Consider the following 22,903-nt stretch of genomic DNA (forward strand, 5'->3'; position numbering starts at 1 on the left):
TCTCCTGTGTGCCAACGGGTAGGCTTTTATGGAAGCAGAAATCTGGTTAATGTGGGCAAAGTTTCTTTTTTTTTTTTTTTCTTTTACTGATTTTCTTTTATTTATTTTTTTTAGATGTCCCACAGAATGGGAATGAACTTGCTCTTTTCCAACCGCCCCGCTATATCTGTAGTTTGTGTCGTTTACACTGAACGTTTATATAAAGAATTATCTTCTGTGAAGGTGGAAAGCACCAGGAAATTTTGTAATATTGTCTTCTATGTTGATAGGGTACTTTTCCACACGGGATCGACGTCTTGACCATTGCAGACTATTTTGCCGTTGGGAATCGAGTCAGTTGCTTCCTCAACATCAGGTAATGTGGAATCCATGGTCGCTCCTCGCAGACCCGGCCTCTGTAAATGGCTGGAATCAGTGTGGGCTGAGGGTGCTTCAAGCCGGTTATACCCAACTCAGCAGAGTTTGATTGAAAGGTCAAAGAAATCCGGGTGAAAGTTGGTTGAATAGTGACAGCATTCCGTCAGATGAAGTCGCTTTGTATTCAGACAACTGCAGATGTTGGCTGTCTGAATACTGTAGCCGAGAGGGGGGATCCCTCCATCGGTGGGCTGAATGAAGTCTTTGTGTGGGTAACCCTATATCGTTGGCGGCTGTTTTTTTTTCTTTTGAGGGAGGGTTTGTCAAACAAGGCACCCACTGTCACCCGTCCCCATACCTGCCCGGTCGGTCGGGTCAATCGCAACGCTTCCCTCTGGGCGACAGGCAGCGGCTTCTCGTGCGTCTCCTCGCAGAGGCCGTGTGTCTCCTCCCTCTTCCTTCTAGGCGGCCAATAGGATCGCCTGTCTTTTCAGCCAATCGTGTGACGGGTCTCAAGACCCCTGATTGGCCAGGGGGAGAATCAGTGTGACAATAGCGAATATTCATTCACAACTGGGTGGGCTCATGGTACAGTGCTCTGCGCCCAGAGTCCACCTTTTTTAAAGCCTCAGGCTCTAATCACGTGCTTAAAAAAAAAAAACCCATTGGAATCCATGCGTCCGGCGCCCCGCATGTAGATTAGGGGGGCGGACACATGGATATGGGGGTGGAACCCATGCTCCCCTAATAGCTGGGCCCATACTGCCCTATATAGTTCACTATGTTACTTCATAATACACATAGGGACAAATTATTTAAAAAAAAAAAGTAATTTAAAGTTCCACCCCCATTTTGAAATTTGCCCCTACCTGTACATTTTTGCTTTGAAATACCATTTTTTTTTTTGTATTTTAATTACCTTGTTTGTAAAGGGTAATTGCTCCTTTTCCGGGGTAACTGCCGCGGCGAAATACATCATTTCTGGCCGCTGTATTGGCTCCTGAGATATGACTTTTAGCAATCCCAGGAGTCAATGGGCGTCCTCTGCTGGTGGCATTGCGTTATTTCCAAACAGGAAATGGCACGATGCAAGGCGACAGTGAGAGTGCCGCACTTTGTAGTGCATACGCAAGATCTGGAGGTGAATGCTGGGTAGCCAGCAGCGCCGTATCCTGGAAGAAGATACCAGTGGGCTTCACGTGTCCGCACTGATGATGGAAGCGCGCAAGGAAAGGGGCAGCAAGGTTAGTTAAAAAAAAACGACATAGAATACCAACATTGTATAGACCAGGGATCCTCAAACTACGGCCCTCCAGCTGTTGCAGAACTACACGTCCCATGAGGCATTGTAAAGCTCTGACATTCACAGACATGACAAGGCATGATGGGAATTGTAGTTCCTGAACAACTGGAGAGCCGTAGTTTGAAGACCCCTGGTATAGATAGTACAGTTTGGTATTAAATTAGATGCAAACATCATGGGGGAGTTTAAAAAAAATAAATCCAGCTGGAGCTTTAAAAGGAGTTATAAAGGCAGAAGGTTGCATTCTATGCATTAAGATAAAAAACCTTTTGTGTGTAGCAGCCTCCCCAGAACCCCCCTAATTACTTACCTGAGCCCCACCTCTCTCCAGCGATGTCCACGAATGTCTAAGCTGTCCGGGACACTCCTCCTGATTGGCTGAGACACAGCAGTGGCGCCATTGGCTCCCAAAGCTGTCAATCAAAGTCAGTCAGCTAATCAGGGAAGAGAGGGGGCGGGGCCAGGTCCGGGGCTCTGTGTCCGAACGGACATGTGGAGCTATGACTCGGTTCGGGTGCCCCCAGAGGAAGCTGCTGACTGGGGGGGGGGGGGGGGGATTTGGCACTCAATAGTAGGGAGGGGCCAGGAGCATCAAAGAGGGACCCGAGAAGAGGAGGATCAGGGGCTGCTCTGTGCAAATCCAACTGCACAGAGGAAGTAAGTATAACATGTTTGTTATTTATTAAAAAATTGAGACTTTACGATCCTATTAGTATCTGTTCTGTGTTGAGCCACAGGCAATTATTTCATTGAGATCCATCGATAGGTGAGACCAATCGAGGAGAGGCACTCCTTCTTTGTCACATGTGAGTGGTGCTGCTGGTTTTTCAAACCGAAATCCGAGCATTTTTTTATTATTTTGGATAAATTGGGCAAATGATAAAGCTTATAAAAAGCCAAAAAGTTTTTTTAGTTATGGATGTAGGGGGAAGGGTTATATCGGCCATAAATGGATCCAATCTCAGTCGGTTTAGCAGCCGATGTTAGCGGCCGAGATTCGGTCTTTATATGGGCAGACTAATTTACACAACCCGATCCAACCAGCCTGTCGGATTACCGCTGACGGCTATAGCCACTACCAGTAATCATTGTGTTCTGCCAGCCAGGAAGGCTCCCTGCCAGGAAGAACCAATAGTACTGCAGGAGGGATCCCCCCCCCCCCCATCAGCACTGACTGCGATCAAGAGATTTTTCTTTTCTGCCACCCGTGGTGGAAGGAAAGCAAATCCTTTCTTATGTGGCTTGCCTTAGAACAGTGATGGTGAACATTGGCACCCCGGATGTTTTGGAACTACATTTCCCATGATGGTCCACTACACTGCAGAGTGCATGAGCATCATGGGAAATGTAGTTCCAAAACATCTGGGGTGCCAAGGTTCACCATCACTGCTTTAGAACCTCTGTCAGGGCGCGGAGAGCTGAAATTAGCAGAGCCCAGTGAGGAGAGCTCTGAGAGCTGATTGGAGGGACAGGACACACCCCCTTCACAGAGCTGTGAATGCAAATCACAGGCTGTGTGCTGGAGCTCCCTCCCTTGTCACCTTTTTTTTTTTCACTTGGTGTCAGGAAAACTTGTCAGAAGTGACTCATGCAGATAGCAGAGGAATGAGGCAGCAGAAACGACACTTGGTGTTCTGGACTGAGACAAGTACATACTATAGAGCAGGGGATAGGAAACCTGGGGCCCCGCCAGCTGTTGCAGAACTACAAGTCCCATCATGCCTCTGGGAGTCATTTTAACTGCCAGCCTTGGAATGCCTCATGGGAAAAGTAGTTCCACAACAGCTGGAGGGCCCCAGGTTGGCTTACCCTTGCTATAGAGGGATATGCTTTGTCCATATTTCATGTCTGAGGTTTACAACCACTTTAATGAAGAGGGCACCCAAAGACCTCCCAAAATATTTTGGCCAAAATTATAGGAGGAAACAAATACATTGGTCTTGGACTCATAACAAAACGGTTTGGTGCTCCATTCTTTTTTCATTTTGGTAAAAAAAAAAAAAAAAAACTTGACAGGGGTTCTAACCCCTCCATAACCCAACCAAACGTTGAATTTGGATCTTCCCTCACAGACGTGATTTGTCATTTTGCTTTCTACAAACAATAATTATTGATGAGTCTCTTTCGCGCTTTTGTTTTTAGCGTATTTGTCGCTGGTTTCCCAGAATACACGGCACCGATGATCGATCACCTCGTGAAAATGAAGATCAACCACTGGGATGGGTGAGTTCACAGGCTCTTGAAGTTCATGAAATAAATCTATAGAACCACCAATGAATGTGACTCTGTCAATGGCTTGAAAAACAAATTGAACGGCCTTTTCTCTGCAGTAGAAGAGATTTTATACCCACCTCTCCGGCGGTCCATGTCCTCCCGTCTTTGCTCCTATCACAGCCTGCGTCAGTCTCTGACATTCAACACTTCTGGGATAGGCAGATACCTTTGTCCAATGATTGGGGAGATACTTGGTGATATTAAAGTTTTACATTTTTTTCTTTTCTAAAATATTAAACCTCATACTTACCTGCTCTGTGTAATGGTTTTGCACAGAGCAGCCCTAATTCTTCCCTTTTTGGGTCCTCCCACCGGTGCTCCTGGCTCCTCCCTCCTCGAATACCCCCCAGTAAGGCGCTTACTGAGGAAGGGGCTTGTGCGGGCTTCCATCCCGAGCCACACTATGTACCCTAAATTACCTAAGTATTGGGACGCCTGCCTTTACACACACATGAATTTTTTTTTTTCCAAATAACATTTTATTATAGTATTTTCGGTACAAAAGTACATAATATATTAAAGGTGATAAGAGTGTATCACAAAAAATACAAATATGCTAGGCATTTTTTTTTCTCAACTCTTATTTTGTTTTCATCTTCTAGTTTGCTTATAACTAAGCAAGTCACTGAAACACTCAAAGTAGAGTAGAAGGATAGTGAAAGAAGGGGGGAAAAGAAGAAAATGAGAAGAAAAGGGAGGAAGAATGTTGTTATAATTCGTTTACTTGTTCATGGTGGGTCCTCTCGAAGATGCCACAGCTCCCATACTTTATTATGTGCCTCCAGCCTGTCCTGTATCCGGGCTGTCATCTTCTCCATCAACTCCACATCTTTGATTCTAGCGTATAAGGCTTTGGGTGTGGGGGGGGGGGGGGGGGGGTTTCCAGTGTAAAGCAATAAGACAACGTGCTGCTGTGAGAATGTGGCGTGTGAGTTTTTTTTGAGCTTTGGGGATCTTTAATTGTGAGATTCCTAAAAGGAAGAATTTGGGGGCCATAGGGATCTGTGTCTCTAATAGGCGAACCAGTAGTTGTTGAACCTTGTCCCAAAATGGGGTAATCAGTGAGCAGTCCCAATATATATGAAGGAGGGTCCCTCTGTCTTTTTGACATCGCCAGCAGCGATCTGAGCTAGACGGGTATATGGCATGAAGGATATCCAGAGTCATATACCAGTAAAGGAGAATTTTGTAGGTATTTTCTTTGTATAGAGTGCAGAGGGAGCTTTTTGCTGCCTGTGTCCATATTGTCTGCCATTGCTCCATGGGAAGTTCCCCATTAAGAGCTTTTTCCCATTTAATCATATAGATATGTTTACCTTTGTCTTCTAGTGGGTAAGCATTTAGTATTTTGTAGATATCAGAGATTAACCCTTTCTGGGCCGTGCCCGCCAGGATTAGATTTTCAAAGGGTGATGGGGGGGAGAACTGTAGGTCGGGCGATATGGACATGGCATAGTGACGTGTTTGCATGAAGCTGTAGAAAGCTTGACGTGGTAGATGGAATTTGGTCTGTAGGTCAGAGTAAGACAGCAATTTGCAGGATCTGGGGTCTACCAGGGCTCCGTAGTGGAAGAGATTCCGTGACGTCCATGGGTAGGACATCTGGTGGGTGAGACTGTCTGGGATTTTGGGGTTATAGACAAACGATGTTAGGACTGATTTTTCTGAGGCCAATGTATGTGAGCGGGATAGTTTGTTCCATAAGCGTCGGAGCTGAGTCATAGGTCCCAATAGTCGCTCAGGGGGCACCTCTGCCCTCGCACTCCATAGTAAGCTGTTTGGGTGGGTTCGGGGCTAACCATATTTTTTCGATCTCTGTCCATCTGTTATATGATCTTTGCGTGAACCATGATGCTATTGCCCGGAGTTGGGCTGCTTGATAATATTTGGTAAGATTGGGAAAGGCAAGACCTCCATCTGAGCGTGCCGCCATCATTACTGATTGAGGGATTCTGTGTTTCTTATAATTCCAGGTAAATTTAAGAAGATCAGATTGGAGTTTAATCAAATGTTTGGGAGGGACAGGAATAGGTAATGTTTGAAAGAGGTACAATAATTTCGGGAGGATCGTCATCTTAATAGATGCAATCCGGCCCAACAGGGAAATATGGTGTTTTTTCCAATTAGTGAGCAGGGTTCTGATGGAGCGGAAGAGGGGGGGGGAGTTCTCCTGGTATAAGGTGTTAAACTTTGAGGTGATATGTACTCCTAGGTATTTCAAGGAAGTATCTTTCCAGTGGTAGCTAAAATTGGTCTTTAGGTGCGCCGTTTCCTCGTCCGAGATATTGATTGGGAGGGCTTCTGACTTAGATGTATTAATTTTATAGCCCGAGAGGGCTCCGTAACGATTAAGTTCTGCATGTAGGTTTGGGAGAGAAATTCTGGGCTGGGTCAAGGTGAGGATCACGTCGTCAGCAAACAGCGAGATCTTATACTCCCGACCCCTGACTGAGATTCCCCGTATATTTTGGTTGCCTCGGATGGAAGCCGCCAATGGTTCGACGCACAGTGCGAATAGTAACGGTGATAATGGGCATCCCTGTCGAGTGCCGTTGGTTATCGGGAAAGTAGTTGAGATGGCAAAGGGTGTTCTGACCGGGGCAGAAGGCTTGAAATATAGGTGTTGTATGGCTCTCATGAAGGGTCCACGGAACCCCGCATGCTGTAGTGTTGCAAACAAGAAGGGCCACCCAAGGCGGTCAAAGGCCTTTTCGGCATCTAGGCTAAGCAACAAGGATTCTGATTTCTCCCTATTCGCCACATCTATCAGGTCAATCACCTTTCTGGTGTTATCTCCTGCTTGTCTAAGGGGGACAAAGCCCACTTGATCCTTATGGATAAGGGATGGGAGGATCATGTTCAAGCGGATTGATAACAGCTTTGTAAACATTTTTAGGTCTGAGTTCAGTAAGGCGATGGGTCTTCAGTTGGCGCATAGGGTGGGATCCTTGTCTGGTTTAGGGATCACAGTGATAAATGATCGCTGCATATCAGGTGGGATGGGAGAGTCTCGATAGAAGGCATTAAAAAGTTTGCACATATGCGGTAGTAGGATGGGAAGAAAGGCCTTATAATATTCATAAGGTAGACCATCCGGGCCTGGTGCTTTGTGTGATGGGAGGGTTTTAATGGTCTGTTCTATTTCTTCTTCGGTAATCGGCATGTTTAAGGTTGCTAGATCAGAGGTTTGGATTTGTGGGACTCCACTCTGTGCGAGGTACTGCTGCATATGTTGGTGCAGGTCGGGAGGGAGGGGTTTACTAGGTATGTTAGGATTGTTATAAAGTTCCTGATAATAATCTGCAAAAGTATTGACAATGTCTTTGGGGTGGGACAACAGGGAACCTAGCTTGTTTTTAATCTGGTGTGGCGTGGTCATGTGTGAGTTATCTCGTAATTTTCTCGCTAGTAGGGAATGAGCTTTATTGCCCTTGTCATAGTACCTTTGTCTAAGTCTAATGATGGCCTTTTCTACCCGTCCCATTGCCAAGTCGCTCAGAGTGGTTCTCAAGTGTATGATTTTCTTAAGAAGGGATAGGGTAGGAGCTTTTTGCAGTTGACATTCTAATGTTCTAAGTTCTTTTTCAGTTTGAGTTTTTGTGAGTAGGGCATCTTTTTTTCATGGCAGATGACAGTGCTATACACCTGCCTCGGAGTACTGCCTTGTGGGCTTCCCAGAGTATGGGAGTGGATATGTCAGGAGTGTTATTTTCTGTGAAATAATATTTTAAGGTGGATACTAGTTCCATTTGCGATGGGGGATGCTGAAGAAGATATGTATTTAATTTCCAGTTATAGGGTCTACAGTTGGGGGATCCTATTTCCAGCTTGAGTAAAATAGGCGCATGGTCAGACCATGAAATTGGAAGTACCTGTGCCTCTCGTGTGTTTCTAAGCGTGTGGTTATTTACAAAAAAATAATCGATACGTGAATGTGTCTGGTGGGGGGCTGAGTAAAACGTGTATTGCCTATCGCCAGGGTGGAGAGCTCTCCAGGCGTCAAAGAGAGCATATCGTCTAGTAAGTTTACAAAAAAGCTTCGAGTCTCGGAGGGCTCGAGCTGGTGTCGCCCTGGGGCTCACCACCTGGCGATCCATTATTGTGGAATGGATTAGATTAAAGTCGCCCCCCACCACCAGCATCCCGTGCTCGAGTTTAAAGACGCAAATGAGTACTTTAGACAGAAAGTTGTGTTGTTTAACGTTGGGGGCATAAAGGGCGCAAAGGGTGATTGCTTGTTGTTGCCAATGTCCCTGCAGGATAACAAAGTGGCCGTGTGGATCACTGTAATGAGTTGTACAGGTGAAAGGGGGACCGTTTTTAATGAGGATTGCAACCCCTGCTCTTTTGTGTAGACCTGAGGAGTGGTATATTTGGGAATATTGTTTAGAGGCGAATGCAAATGAACCCCCTTTGTCAAAGTGTGTCTCTTGGACCAAAACGATGTCTGCCCCTGATTGTTTAAATTCCCTCAACGCCAAGTGTCTCTTTTTATTGGAGTTTAGGCCGTGTACGTTTAAGGATAAGATCTTAGCCATGGTGTCGAGTGAGTGAGGGGGAATACCTTACCTCATGTGGAGGAGAAGTTTCGGAGGTTGTGGGTCAACGATGCGCATTCCTCGAGAGGAGAACAATTCAGATTCCACCGATTGTGGAGTAAGTCATACGGTAGTGGAGAGGTGGATGGGAGAAGGAGAGATAAGAAAGAGGGTGAGAAGAAGAAAAGGTAGTTAATACATGCTAAACATTTATAGATTCGTACAACTAACATTTCTTGACCTTGAGAGGCTAAAGGGCCTAGGTCGATGCGGGATTCCAGGGATCCTCCCAACAAAGGTCCCGAGGGGCCCGTCGGTCGGATGCAATGGAGCCCAAAATTGGTCATACAAAACATGAACTGCAGAACAACTAACACTGCTAACATTTAACCAAGAGAGGGGTGACTAGGAGTGGGATTTCCTATTCTCTCGAGTCTCTACTGAGACATGCCCATTTTGTAGACTAAAGTGTAAGACTAGGGCGCATAGAAGGGGGACTAAATTTGCTACTTTGTCCAGGGCCGGATCACCAGCGGTACCGGACAGAAAAACTGTCCATCAATAAGTGATTTAAAGCGTGAAGACTACCACTAGAGTCAGCCGTTCTTATGCTTGGTGCTCTTGCGAGGTGTTTCTCTGTTCCGGGATCGGTTGGAAGAGGGCACCTTCTGCCACGTTGTGGGCGGTGCTGGAGGGGTGGTAACAAGATCCCAATCTGGGAGTCGAGGGACGGAGATTCCGATAGTTTCACAGAAGGTTTCTATGTCCTCTGGGTATCTTAAAACAGCAGATTTGCCTTGGGTTTTGGCTGTAAGGCTGAAGGGGAATCCCCAACGATAGGTGATGTTTTCGTCTTGCAAGATACGCAGCAATGGTTGAAGAAGTCTACGTTTTTGCAATGTGATCCATGAAAGATCTGGATATAGTTGTACATGGGCATCTTTATAGGTCACTTTGCGGGCTAGTCGGGCTTGCCTCATGATGTCCTCCTTCAGGGGATATGAATTAATCCTGCAGATGATGTCCCTCGGTTGCGAGGTGGAGCCCTTGGGGCGCAGGGCTCTATGGGCTCTATCCATTTCTATAAAATTGGTAATGGGTTCACCCAGAAGATTGTTGAACACGTCTTGTAGAGTATGTTGAATGTCCTCTGGACCTTCGACTTCCGGTATCCCCCTCACTCGTATGTTGTTTCTTCGTTCCCTGTTATCTAGGTCCTCCACATGCCGCTGCATATTTCTTAACATAGTATGGTGGTCTGCTCCTTGGAGTTGGGTTCTGTGGACTGCCAGCTTAGTTTCTTGGATCTCTTCCTCAGCCATTTCCACTCTGTCTGCTAAGTGTTTAAGGCCTGACTGAAGTACTTGTATTTCTGAGCGACATGTGGACTTTACATCTTCTATCAGTTGTCTAAAGTCTTCTTTAGTGGGAATCGCCTGTAGCCATTGTGGGGGTGCCGATTGGGTGTGGACTGGTACCGGGTGTCCCTGCTCTGAGGTTGTGCGTGGTGGTAGGGGGCCTGTGAGCTGATGTGCAGATCTGGGTGGGGAATCCCACGGTTCGCTCCAAGATGGAGCTTGAGCGTGCGGAGGGGCCCGTGCTTTATCCAACCTCTGGGGGTGGGGGTCAGGTGTACCCGCTTTTTTAGCATATGTGGTCTGTGGTACTGTCCGTTCTGTGGGTGAGCTGCTGGCCCGTGAGGAGGTTAACTTTTGCGTTTTTAAGGGCGGTGAGTCAGAATCCCTGTGGCTGGAGGGCGCTGGGCTCAGTGCGGGCTCTGGTGGGATCCGGGTAGCTGGATACATAGGGTCTGGTAGAGCCGGAAAGTCCGCAGAAAAGTCTGAGGGGGTTGGTGACCATGGCTCAGTGCTCTGAATGCATGGATCCGATGCCGTTCTCAGCAGGCGAGGAAACGCCTCTGAGCATTGTGTGTATTGCTGCGAGGGAAGGCCCATCATGGCGCCCTGTAAGGCCTGTGGCGCTGCCTCATGGGAGGTGGGTTCGGGGTTAGGACTCACCGTTCCTGGCAGAGGAGGCTCAGCTGCGCTGCTCGTCTGGGCTGGTTCGCGGTCCATGGGCTGCCTGTACGGCAAGTGAGGCGATGGGGGGATCCGAGCGGAGCTGCGTGAGTAGGCCGCGGAAGTGTCCGGCGCCATCTTGGCTGGTCCGGTGAGAGGCATGTCCGTCGGCGGAAAATAGGACCGGAGGTCCATGGAGGTTCCCGGCGGGGGTAAAGATGATCCCCTGGCTGCTGCGGATCTAGTGGTCCTGGATCTGCCCATGTGAGATCAGCGGAACGTCCCCTGTGCACTGTGTTATCACGGGCTGGGAGAGAGCAGGAGGATTAGGCTGCCATCCAGAGCGGCTTCCGGTCACGCCCCCCCACATGAATTTTAATGGCATCCCAGTCTTAGTCTGTAGGGTTCAATATTGAGTTGGCCCGCCCTTTGCAGCTATAACAGCTTCAACTCTTCTGGGAAGGCTGTCCACAAGGTTTAGGAGTGTGTCTATGGGAATGTTTGAGCATTCTTCCAGAAGAGCATTTGTGAGGTCAGGCGCTGATGTTGGACGAGAAGGCCTGGCTCGCAGTCGCCACTCTAATTTATGCCAAAGGTGTTGTATGGGGTTGAGGTCGGGACTCTGTGCAGGCCAGTCAAGTTCCTCCACCCCGAACTCGCTCATCCATGTCTTTATGGACCTTGTTTTGTGCACTGGTGGGCAGTCATGTTGGAACAGGAAGGGGCAATCCCCAAACTGTTCCCACAAAGTTGGGAACATGAAATTGTCCAAAATGTCTTGTTATGCTGACACCTTAAGAGTTCCCTTCACTCAAACTAAGGGGCCAACCCCTAAAAAACAACCCCCACACCATAATCCCCCCTCCACCAAATGATTTGGACAAGTGCACAACGCAAGGTCCATAAAGACATGGATGAGCAAGTTTGGGGTGGAGGAACTTGACTGGCATGCACAGAGTCCTGACCTCAACGAGATAGAACGCCTTTGAGATGAATTAGAGCAGAGACTGTGAGCCAGGCCTTCTCATCCAGCATCAGTGCCTGACCTCACAAATGAGCTTCTGGAAGAATGATCAAACATTCCCATAGACACCCTCCTAAAACTTGTGGACGAACTTCCCAAAAGAGTTGAAGCTGTTATGACTGCAAAGGGCAGAGCCAACTCAATATTGAACCCTACGGACCCAGATTAGGTTGCCATTAAAGTTCATGTGTGTGTGTAAAGGCAGGCGTCCCAATACTTTTGGTAATATATTGTATGTCTGTTGACACACACAGTGGATCTTGGCCTGGCCTCTGCTCCCTCATCACTCAGTCAATGGCTCTTGCTGCTCTCACCGGGTCCAGTGAGGAGGGAGAGAGAGAGCAGCACCTCTCCTCTTGTGCTCAACTCTGAAGATCGGGCTCAGGTAAGTATTTGGGGATTTCCGAGGGGAGCTGCACTTAAAAGTTTAATGCAAAAGAATGCATAAAGGTAAAACACCTGTAGCCTTTAAAACTACTTTAAGCTGGCCATAGACGGATCGAAATTCAGCTGGTTCAGCAAGGAGACCATCCTAATGTGGATCATAAGGCGACTCAGTTCGCATGTGCAGCGCTATACAAATCATTCATTCATTCATTCTTCCTGAATAAGTAGAATTGAAGTGAAAGCTTTTTCTGGTCCCTCTCTGGTATCTGTAGGTATTGGTTGATGGTGTTTACTACACAAATAAACTGTTATTTTTTCCTGGTTATCTAACGTTTTCCTATATTTTAAAGACTTGACTTCAAGAAACAGTGTTTGGCTGGAGCAGACTGGGAGGATACGATCCCTGAGGGCAGTATTGATGCCCCGAGCGTTGTATTGTTTGCACGCATTGACTGTTTATAGTAACCTGTGCTGTGCTCTGACATGTTGGGCCAAGCTGTCCAAGCTGTGACCGCACCCTCAGGGATCGCTGTTTGTGTCTGCAGTCTGCTGGTCAGCTTCAAAGGTCAGTGCGGTGCGCCTGTGATCAGCTTCTCCCTCTGTCATCATCATCGTGGCCACTGGATGCCAGCCGGAAACTAAAGGCTTTAGATAAAGTTTATGTGGCTTTTCCTAAATCCATTCTGCAGAGCTGATATAAATAAATAAAAAAAACTCATTAGGATGCATGTATGTTTAAAGTGGACCTTCAGTCATTTTTTCATCTTTCCATCTATTAAATCTTCTGCCCTTGTTGTTGTTGTTTTAACTTTGGATAGTAATACCTTCTTTTTTCTGCCCGTAAATACCTTATACAGCCCACTTCCTGTTTCTTGTCTGGTCATTAGCCCTTATGGCATCATGCACAGCTCTCTTTCTTACTCTCATGAGAGTCTGCCAGGAAGAGAGGGGAGATGAGTCATAAGAGGGCCAATGAGAGCTGCAGAGCTGGAGGTTTCTTCAGACACCCCAATAGGAGCCCACCAGACTCCTAGGCTCTGGATAGAGGTTCTCCTGACGACCGGATAGGAGCCCAACTGATTCATGAGACCTCCTTTCTCCTGGCTGGTGCCCCTCTGACCCCTGGGTGAGACCTCATGTCTCTTGATTCCTGGCTGGCGCCCCTCTGACCCCTGGGTGAGACATCATGTCTCTTGATTCCTGGCTGGCGCTCCTCTGACCCCTGGGTGAGACCTCATGTCTCCTGATTCCTGGCTGGCGCCCCTCTGACCCCTGGGTGAGACCTCATGTCTCCTGTCTCCTGGCTGGCGCCCCTCTGACCCCTGGGTGAGACCTCATGTCTCTTCATTCCTGGCTGGCGCCCCTCTGACCCCTGGGTGAGACCTCATGTTTCTTGATTCCTGGCTGGCGCCCCTCTGACCCCTGGGTGAGATCTCATGTCTCTTGATTCCTGGCTGGCGCCCCTCTGACCCCTGGGTGAGACCTCATGTCTCTTGATTCCTGGCTGGCGCCCCTCTGACCCCTGGGTGAGACCTCATGTCTCTTGATTCCTGGCTGGCGCCCCTCTGACCCCTGGGTGAGACCTCATGTCTCTTGATTCCTGGCTGGCACCCCTCTGACCCCTGGGTGAGACTTCGTGTCTCTTAATTCCTGGCTGGCGCCCCTCTGACCCCTGGGTGAGACCTCATGTTTCTTGATTCCTGGCTGGCGCCCCTCTGACCCCTGGGTGAGACTTCGTGTCTCTTAATTCCTGGCTGGTGCCCCTCTGACCCCTGGGTGAGACCTCATGTCTCTTGATTCCTGGCTGGCGCCCCTCTGACCCCTGGGTGAGACCTCATGTCTCTTGATTCCTGGCTGGCGCCCCTCTGACCCCTGGGTGAGATCTCATGTCTCTTGATTCCTGGCTGGCGCCCCTCTGACCCCTGGGTGAGACCTCATGTTTCTTGATTCCTGGCTGGCGCCCCTCTGACCCCTGGGTGAGACCTCATGTTTCTTGATTCCTGGCTGGCGCCCCTCTGACCCCTGGGTGAGATCTCATGTCTCTTGATTCCTGGCTGGCGCCCCTCTGACCCCTGGGTGAGACCTCATGTTTCTTGATTCCTGGCTGGCGCCCCTCTGACCCCTGGGTGAGACCTCATGTCTCTTGATTCCTGGCTGGCACCCCTCTGACCCCTGGGTGAGACTTCGTGTCTCTTAATTCCTGGCTGGCGCCCCTCTGACCCCTGGGTGAGACCTCATGTCTCTTGATTCCTGGCTGGCGCCCCTCTGACCCCTGGGTGAGACCTCATGTCTCTTGATTCCTGGCTGGCGCTCCTCTGACCCCTGGGTGAGACCTCATGTCTCCTGATTCCTGGCTGGCGCCCCTCTGACCCCTGGGTGAGACCTCATGTTTCTTGATTCCTGGCTGGTGCCCCTCTGACCCCTGGGTGAGACCTCATGTCTCTTGATTCCTGGCTGGCACCCCTCTGACCCCTGGGTGAGACTTCGTGTCTCTTAATTCCTGGCTGGCGCCCCTCTGACCCCTGGGTGAGACCTCATGTCTCTTGATTCCTGGCTGGCGCCCCTCTGACCCCTGGGTGAGACCTCATGTCTCTTGATTCCTGGCTGGCGCCCCTCTGACCCCTGGGTGAGGCCTCCTGTCTCCAATATGGGAGCTCTGAGCTATCCTCAGGCTTGAGTATACAACGACCCTGCACAGCTGTGTACTCACACGTGCTGCAGGCACCCAGTAAAATCCAGACACAGGATTGAAGGTTTTGCCACACCCAAGAACCTTTAATCTCCAGGCCCCAATCCAGGACTACAGAATACCTAAAACACAGCTTTCTCCACTCAGAAACAAAAATCTAGAAGCCTCTGATCCCCCCCCCCCCCCCCCCCTCACTGGAGCGCTGGGCCGTGGAGGGGGCGGGAGCGGCCGGCTCAGGCTCTCAGTGGCTCGCTGAGGCCCTGAGCAGGGTGTCGGTCCAGGCATATGGGCAGAACCAGACTTCATTGTGGCGATCTTGCCCGAGCCTGGACAGGCTCTGTGATGTCAGCCAACAGCGGGCTTCAGCCCGCTGTCTGCTGAAAACGGGTCACAGGAGTGCAGAACGGACTGCACTCCTGTGATCCACAGAAGTAGTACAGCCAAACGAGCTTTCTCTGTACTTCTCCTTTAAGCCTTAATGTGAACCCCGCGTCATTTTCTCCTAGATTTTCACATTGGCAGAGTCTCGCATTGTCACAAAGGATAAATCGATTTCGCACCTGTCCAAAGCTGTTGCTGTTGGCTGCCCGGAATTCGAGGCACAGGGGCCGCAAATGCACTGTTAACCTGTTTATTAGGTTTTGCTGAATGAAAGGCAGCCTGATTTGCATATAATTATGTCGCCACTTTGCTTGATAAATGGCCCCCCCCCCGACAATATCTTGTGTGGCTACTTGTCTAATGAGCTTGCTCTTACCCCCCGTGTCCTCCTGTACTGTAAGGCCTGCAGACGTCCTTAAAAATTAGTGACACAAATCAATTGTTACACAGTAAATACGACCCGCAGGCCTGGCTCTGGTTACAGTACAGCGTCCCGGACACTGCAGCCACTCACCTGTGAAAAAAAAAACCCAAAACCAGATAAACAGGTGTAACAGAAAATACCACAAATCTCAGGTGAAGAATAGTACTGCCACCAGCAACATTCTTGTCATGTATACAATATCTGCAGAAACAGAATGAAATAAGCCTGCAGGTCATACAAGGTTACACAAACAAGCGCTGCACTTATTTTTATAGTAATATACCTGTCTATGTAATAATAATGAGTTGTGACACCAGAAAATCATAAATAACCATGGCAAGAATTCTGGGGGGCGTCTGATTGAACGTGTCTGAACACAGAATACAGAGAATCGAGTATTAAAGGAGAAGTACGGGGGACACTTGTTTGGCTGTACTCCCCCCTATGGATCACAGCAGTGCAGTAGGTTGTGCACTCCTGTGACCCGTTTTCAGCTGAAGCCCGCTGTCAGCTGATGTCACAGAGCCGGTTCAAGATCGCGACAATGAAGTCTGGATCCGCCCACATACATGCCTGGACCGGCACCCGACTCAGGCTCTCAGTGAGCCCCTGAGAGCCTGAGCCGTCCGCTCTGACCCCCCTCCACTGCTCTAACAACGTAGAACCGGGTTTGACATTTTATTATGCTGTGAATCGAACTGTACACCAGTGCCAGACACATTTGCATTTTTTGTTGGCATACTGGCCCCTGCGTTGGCACACCAGTCCAGTGTTTCACATTAAAGTGGTTGTAAAGGCAGAAAGTTTTTTTTTTTTATCTTAAAGTGGTTGTAAACCCACATGAAAAAAAAGAAGACCTGCAAGACAAAGGCATAATGAGCTAGTATGCATAGCTCATTATGTAATACCCACGTGAGATCGCAGCCCCAGCACCGACTGGCGACATTTCTCCCCGGAGATACTTCTGGGTATCGCAGCCCCGGCGGTGTGATTGGCCGGAAGCCGCGATGACGTCACTCCCACACATTCACGCAGGAGCCACCAGTAACGACACACTCACTGAAGCAAACGGCATGTACGTGCAATTGCTGCAGTGCGCATGTCTCGATGACGTCGGCACATGCAGATACAAGAGATATCTCCTAAACCGTGCAGGTATAGGAGATATCCGGGGTAGCTACAGGTAAGCCTTATTTATAGGCTTACCTGTAGCAAAAAGTGGATTGTAAGGGTTTACAACCACTTTAATGCATTCTGAATGGACACACAGAGCTGCAGCTCGGCTCGGGTGCCCCCATAGCAAGCTGCTTGCTTTGGGGGCACTCGACGGGAGGGGCCTGGAGCACAGAAGAGGGACGCGAGAAGAGGAGGATCGGGGCTGCCCTGTGCAAAACCATTAAAACAGAGCAGGTAAGTATAACATGTTTGGTTTTTTTTTGTTTTTTTCAAAATGAGACTTTACAATCACTTTAAGGCTCCTTTCACACTTATACGACTTGTCCCATGATTTTGTACTGCAAAATCGTATGACAAGTCATTCTCCATGATTTTCAATGACTACCATTCATATTGGCACGACTTTAAGTCGTGCCGACTTCAAAGTATTCCCTGCACTACTTTGGTCCAACTTCCATGCGAGTTGTACTCCATAGACCTCAATGTTAAACCCTCAAGTAGCATGCAAATCGTACCTGAATAATATAGACACGATTTCAGTACGACTTTGTAAGCACAAGCCTCACACCATGTACAGTACCTCGGCGACAGGGTACTGTGCATGACACGCTGGCTCACTGTTCGGGAAAGGAAAACTTTTTTTTCCTTTCACAATGAGCGACAGGCAGTGCTGACAGCTGTCTGGTATGAATCATGAGGGGGGACGCCGCGCCAAGTTTTAAATGAAAAAAACGGCGTGGGTTCCCCCCCAGGGGCATACCAGGCCCTTAGGTCTGGTATGGATTGTAAGGGGAACCCCCTACGCCGAAAAGTCGGCATGGAGGTCCCCCCAAAATCCATACCCGACCCTTATCCGAGCACGCAGCCTGGCTGGTTAGGAATGGAGGTGGGGACGAGCGAACGCCCCCCCTCCTGGACCGTACCAGGCCGCATGCCCTCAACATGGGGGGTGGGTGCTTTGGGGCGGGGGGGGGGGCGCCCTGCGGCCCCCCCCACCCCCACCCCAAAGCACCTTGTCCCCATGTTGATGAGGACAAGGGCCTCTTCCCGACAACCCTGGCCGTTGGTGGCTGGGGTCTGCGGGCGGAGGGCTTATCGGAATCCGGGAGCCCCCTTTAATAAGGGGGCCCCCAGATCCCGACCCCCCACCCTTTGTGAATGAGTATGGGGTACATCGTACCCCTACCCATTCACCTAGGGAAAAAAGTGTCAATGAAAAAAACACAGTACACAGGTTTTTAAAGTAATTTATTAAGCAGCTCCAGGGTCTTCTTCCGACTTCGGGGGTATCTCCGGCGTCTCCTCCTGGTGTCCTGATCCTCTTGCTGGCTCCTCCGCTATCTTCTGCAGCTCTTTTGCTAGCGGTGGCCCGGACTTCTGCCTTCTGCCTTCTTCCCTCTTCTCTTCTTCCGATGTTGACACGACGCTCCCTCCGGCTGGAATGCTCTCTGAGCGCTCCGCAATGGACTTATATAGGCGGTGACCCCGTCCCCTTATGCCGTCACAGTCCCTTGGCATCCTGGGACTGTGACGTTTTAGGGGGCGTGGTCACCGGGTGATGTTGACCACGCCCCCTTATGACGGCACAGTCCCAGCCTGCCCCGGGATAGTGACCTCATAAGGGGGCGGGGTCACCGCCTATATAAGTCCATTGCGGAGCGCTCAGAGAGCATTCCAGCCGGAGAGAGCGTCGTATCAACATCGGAAGAAGGCAGAAGTCCGGGCCACCGCTTGCAAAAGAGCTGCAGAAGATAGCGGAGGAGCCAGCAGAAGATCAGGACGCCGGAGAGACCCCCGAAGTCGGAAGAAGACCCAGGAGCTGCCTAATAAATTACTTTAAAAACCTGTGTACTGTGTTTTTTCATTGACACTTTTTTCCCTAGATGAATGGGTAGGGGTACGATGTACCCCATACTCATTCACAAAGGGTGGGGGGCCAGGATCTGGGGGCCCCCTGATTCCGATAAGCCCCCCGCCCGCAGACCCCGACAACCCTGGCCGTTGGTTGTCGGGGTCTGCGGGCGGGGGGCTTATCGGAATCCGGGAGCCCCCTTTCATAAGGGAGCCCCCAGATCCTGGCCCCCCACCCATTGTGAATGAGTATTAGATTGTATTAGATGGCACAACCTCACACTAAAGCTTTTCCCTTTCCTTGCGTTCTTTATTTTTTTTTTTTTAGCCCATTTGATGATGTGGATAGAAGGCTCCTCTGATCTCTGCCTCCTCTATACACAATAGCCGCTTTTATCCCATCCCTCTGACATCATGTATTTTGCCTTTTTGTGGCAGTTATTAACTCACACCTAGGTTCCCGAGCGCCGTTCCTTCATCCTAAAACCCCAATAAAACCGCGTGCTTTGACTCCCATCCGACACCTGTTACCTTCCTCCTCGCCGATCGTCATTGTTTATTGTTTTCATCAATTCGCTTTAATGATCCAAGTCGTTCTGGAGCGACATTACACCTGTCATTGCCTAAATCTGAGCCGCTTTTGTCTTCAAAGACTTAATTGTGTTCAGATTCTTCCATAGAAACTATAATAAAATGTTACCTTTTCCTGGGCTGGTTTAGGTGATTTTCTAATTTTTATTTCACATTGCTGTTTTATACAAAAAAAAAACAACTGTTGTGATATTGCTTATAATTGTTTTTATTTTTATCACAGTAGTTTTCCTAAAAGGTGGAGAAATATAAGTAAATATACAGCCAAGGCCAAAATTTTGGAGAATGACACAAACATTCATTTTCACAAAGTGCTGCTTCTGGCTTTTTAGATCTTTTTGTCAAATGTTACTATGGGATACTGAGGTATAATTACAAGCATTTCATAAGTGACAGTTACATTAAATTTATGCAAAGCCTCAATGTTTTCAGTGTTGACTCTTCTTTTTCAAGACCTCTGCAATTCTCTCAGCATCCTGTCAATTAACCACTTCAGCCCCGGAAAATTTTACCCCCTTCCTGACCAGAGCACTTTTTGCGATTCGGCACTGTGTCACTTTAACTGACAGTTGCACGCTCGTGCGACGTTGTACCCAAACAAAATTGACGGCCTTTTTTCCCCACAAATAGAGCTTTCTTTTGGTGGTATTTGATCACCTCTGCGGTTTATATTTTTTGCGCTATAAACAAAAAAGATGCAACAATTTTGAAAAAAAAAAAGCAATATTTTTTACTTTTTGCTATAATAAATATCCCCCAAAAATATTTAAAAAAAAAAAAAATTTTTTTTTCCTCAGTTTAGGCCGATATGTATTCTTCTACATATTTTTGGTAAAAAAAATCGCAATAAGTGTATATTGATTGGTTTGTGCAAAAGTTATAGCGTCTACAAAATAGGGGATAGTTTTATGGCAATTATTATTATTATTTTTTTTTTTTATTATTAGTAATGGCGACGATCTGCGATTATTATCGTGACTGCGACATATTGGACACTTTTGACACAATTTTGGGACCATTGTCATTTATACAGCGATCAGTGCAATAAAAATGCACTAATTACTGTGTAAATGACACTGGCAGGGAAGGGGGTTAAACACTAGGGGGCGATCAAGGGGTTAAGTGTGTCCTAGGGAGTGATTCTTACTGTGGGGGGGACTGACAGCGATCACCGCTCCCGATGACAGGGAGCAGTAGATCTCTGTCATGTCACAAGGCAGAACGGGGAAATGCCTTGTTTACATCCCCCCCATTCTACATCTCCACACTGCAATCACGGGCCGCCGGAGAACATGGAGTTCCCGGGACCCGCGGACACACTCGTGCGGCGGCGCGCGCACCCAAAAGGCAGCTAATTTAAAGGGGCGTACCTGTACACCCATTTGTCTGCCTGTGCCATTCTGCCGACATACATCTGTGTGTGGCGGTCGGCAAGAAGTTAACTTCTGGGCCACATCCTGACTGATGGCAACCCATTCTTGCATAATCAATGCTTGGAGTTTGTCAGAATTTGTGTTTTTTTGGTTCACCCGCCTCTTGAGGATTGACCACAAGTTCTCAATGGGATTTAGGTCTGTGGCGCTTCCTGGCCGTGGACCCAAAATGTCCATGTTTTGTTCCCCAAACCATTTAGTTACTAAGCTAAGCAGGGCAATAACTTCTCCGCAGGATGTGGAAACCTTGCAAAAAGACCTGAACAAATTAATGGGGTGGGCAACTACATGGCAAATGAGGTTGAATGTAGAAAAATGTAAAATAATGCATTTGGGTGGCAAAAATATGAATGCAATCTATAGACTCGGGGGAGAACCTCTGGGGGAATCTAGGATGGAAAGGACCTGGGGGTCCTAGTAGATGATAGGCTCAGCAATGACATGCAATGCCAAGCTGCTGCCAACAAAGCAAACAGAATATTGGCATTAAAAAGGGGATCAACTGCAGAGATAAAACTAATTCTCACGCTCCACAAGACTCTGGTCTGGCCGCACCTGGAGTATGCTGTCCAGTTCTGGGCACCAGTCCTCAGGAAGGATGTACTGGAAATGGAGCGAGTACAAAGAAGGACAACAAAGCTAATAAAGGGTCTGGAGGATCTTAGTTATGAGGAAAGGTTGCAAGCGCTGAACTTATTCTCTCTGGAGAAGAGACGCTTGAGAGGGGATATGATTTCAATATACAAATACTGTACTGGTGACCCCACAATAGGGAGAAAACTTTTTTGCAGAAGGAAGTTTAACAAGACTCGTGGCCACTCATTAAAATTAGGAGAAAAGAGGTTTAACCTTAAACTACGTAGGGTAGTTCTTTACTGTAAGAGCGGCAAGGATGTGGAATTCCCTTCCACAGGCGGTGGTCTCAGCGGGGAGCATCGATAGCTTCAAGAAACTATTAGATAATCACCTGAATGACCGCAACATACAGGGATATACAATGTAATACTGACATATAATCACACACATAGGTTGGACTTGTGTCTTTTTTTTTTTCAACCTCACCTACTATGTAACTTAGTTATCACTTTTGCCTTATGGCAAGGTGCTCCATCATGCTGGAAAAGGCATTGTTCCTCACCAAACTGTTCTTGGATGGTTGGGAGAAGTTGCTCTCGGAGGATGTTTTTGAACCATTCTTTATTCATGGCGGTGTTCTCAGGCAAAATTGTGAGTGAGCAAGTAAACCCACACATGAGGATACTTCACTGTTGGCATGACACAGGACTTGGCAAAGTCTTCTGATAATAAACCGTTTTATTGGCACATCCAGCCTGAATAGAAAGCTTGCTTGCTTCATCTGTTAGGCCTTCATCAAGCTATGACTAAAGCTGGGCATTCATTGTTCAGTGATTTTTTTGATCAGCCAGCATCCAGTAAGGGAGGCTTTACACTGCCCCATTGCGGTCCTGCTGTGCTTTGGGCAAAGCCGCAAATCTGCTTTTTTTTAATTCAAAAGAAAAAGAAGATATACTTTTTAAATAAAAATACCCCTATAATACACAAGCTTAATGTATTCTAGTAAAGTTAGTCTGTAAACTAAGGTCTGTTTTGTTAGTTTATAGCAGTAGTTTGTTATTTTATAAACTTACAGCAGGCCGTGGCCATCTTAAGTGTGGGCATCTGAAGCCAGACTGTATTTCTTCCTGGATCTCGTCCTTGCAGATCTCGCACATGCTCAGTGCAGCACAAACAGTGTAATAGGTGTCAGGTCAGGTTTCCATAGCAACGGCAGTTTCAGAGGAAGTTGCCACCCCCTCCCAGAAGGCATTGCAAACAGGAAATGATGCGATGGGCCGCGGCCAGGGAGGAGGAAGTGAAAAATGAATACAGCAGATATACAGTAGGTGCTGAGAAAAAAAATTAAAAAATATCCAATTTGTTTACAGTGCACAGTTTAGTGAGGGATGCTGAAGAGTTGTAAAAGTGGGTGGAACTCCACTTTAAAAGGGTTTTTTAATTAGTGGGACTTAACCGTAATGGTTAAAATAAGAGCTGTGCTACAGGAGATAACACAAATGAAGCTGGCACAAGTTTATACAATGATCGAGCGCTATAATAGGGTCATAATCCTGACGCGTTTCGACCCCGTTGGGTCATCTTCAGAGGATTGAGGCGCTGTGACAAAATTTGCGTATTAGAGTTCATGGATGTGACCATAAAAATATAATATATATATGTTTAACAGTATAATTACCAATCACATTGTGTTTGAGCAGTTTCTCCTGAGCTTATAATTCTCCGACGTCTCGCCCACCGGGTCCCGACAGGGGTCCCCGGCCGTCCACCACGTCAGCAGGGGAAAAGGGGGCGGTTACTCGTCCATGCGTGTCTTACAAGGAGTCACACCAAGTGGATATTTCCCAAAACTGGGGAGGAGCGTTTTTTAATTTATTTTTC

The 22,903-nt window shown here is 48.0% G+C and overlaps 1 protein-coding gene across 3 annotated transcripts in view; it reads left to right on the forward strand.

Moving 5' to 3' along the window:
• The window catches only part of TBCD (tubulin folding cofactor D), a 353,196-nt gene that overhangs the window by 223,345 nt on the left and 106,948 nt on the right, over positions 1-22,903 (forward strand). For all 3 annotated transcript variants that reach the window (XM_073606952.1, XM_073606954.1, XM_073606953.1), the window contains exons 18-19: positions 270-355; positions 3,803-3,883. In XM_073606952.1, the coding sequence (XP_073463053.1) occupies positions 270-355; positions 3,803-3,883 (167 nt within the window). The remainder of the gene's footprint in view (positions 1-269; positions 356-3,802; positions 3,884-22,903) is intronic.

Source organism: Aquarana catesbeiana, linkage group LG12 (assembly GCF_042186555.1).
Source record: "Aquarana catesbeiana isolate 2022-GZ linkage group LG12, ASM4218655v1, whole genome shotgun sequence".
Taxonomy (NCBI): Eukaryota; Metazoa; Chordata; class Amphibia; order Anura; family Ranidae; genus Aquarana; species Aquarana catesbeiana.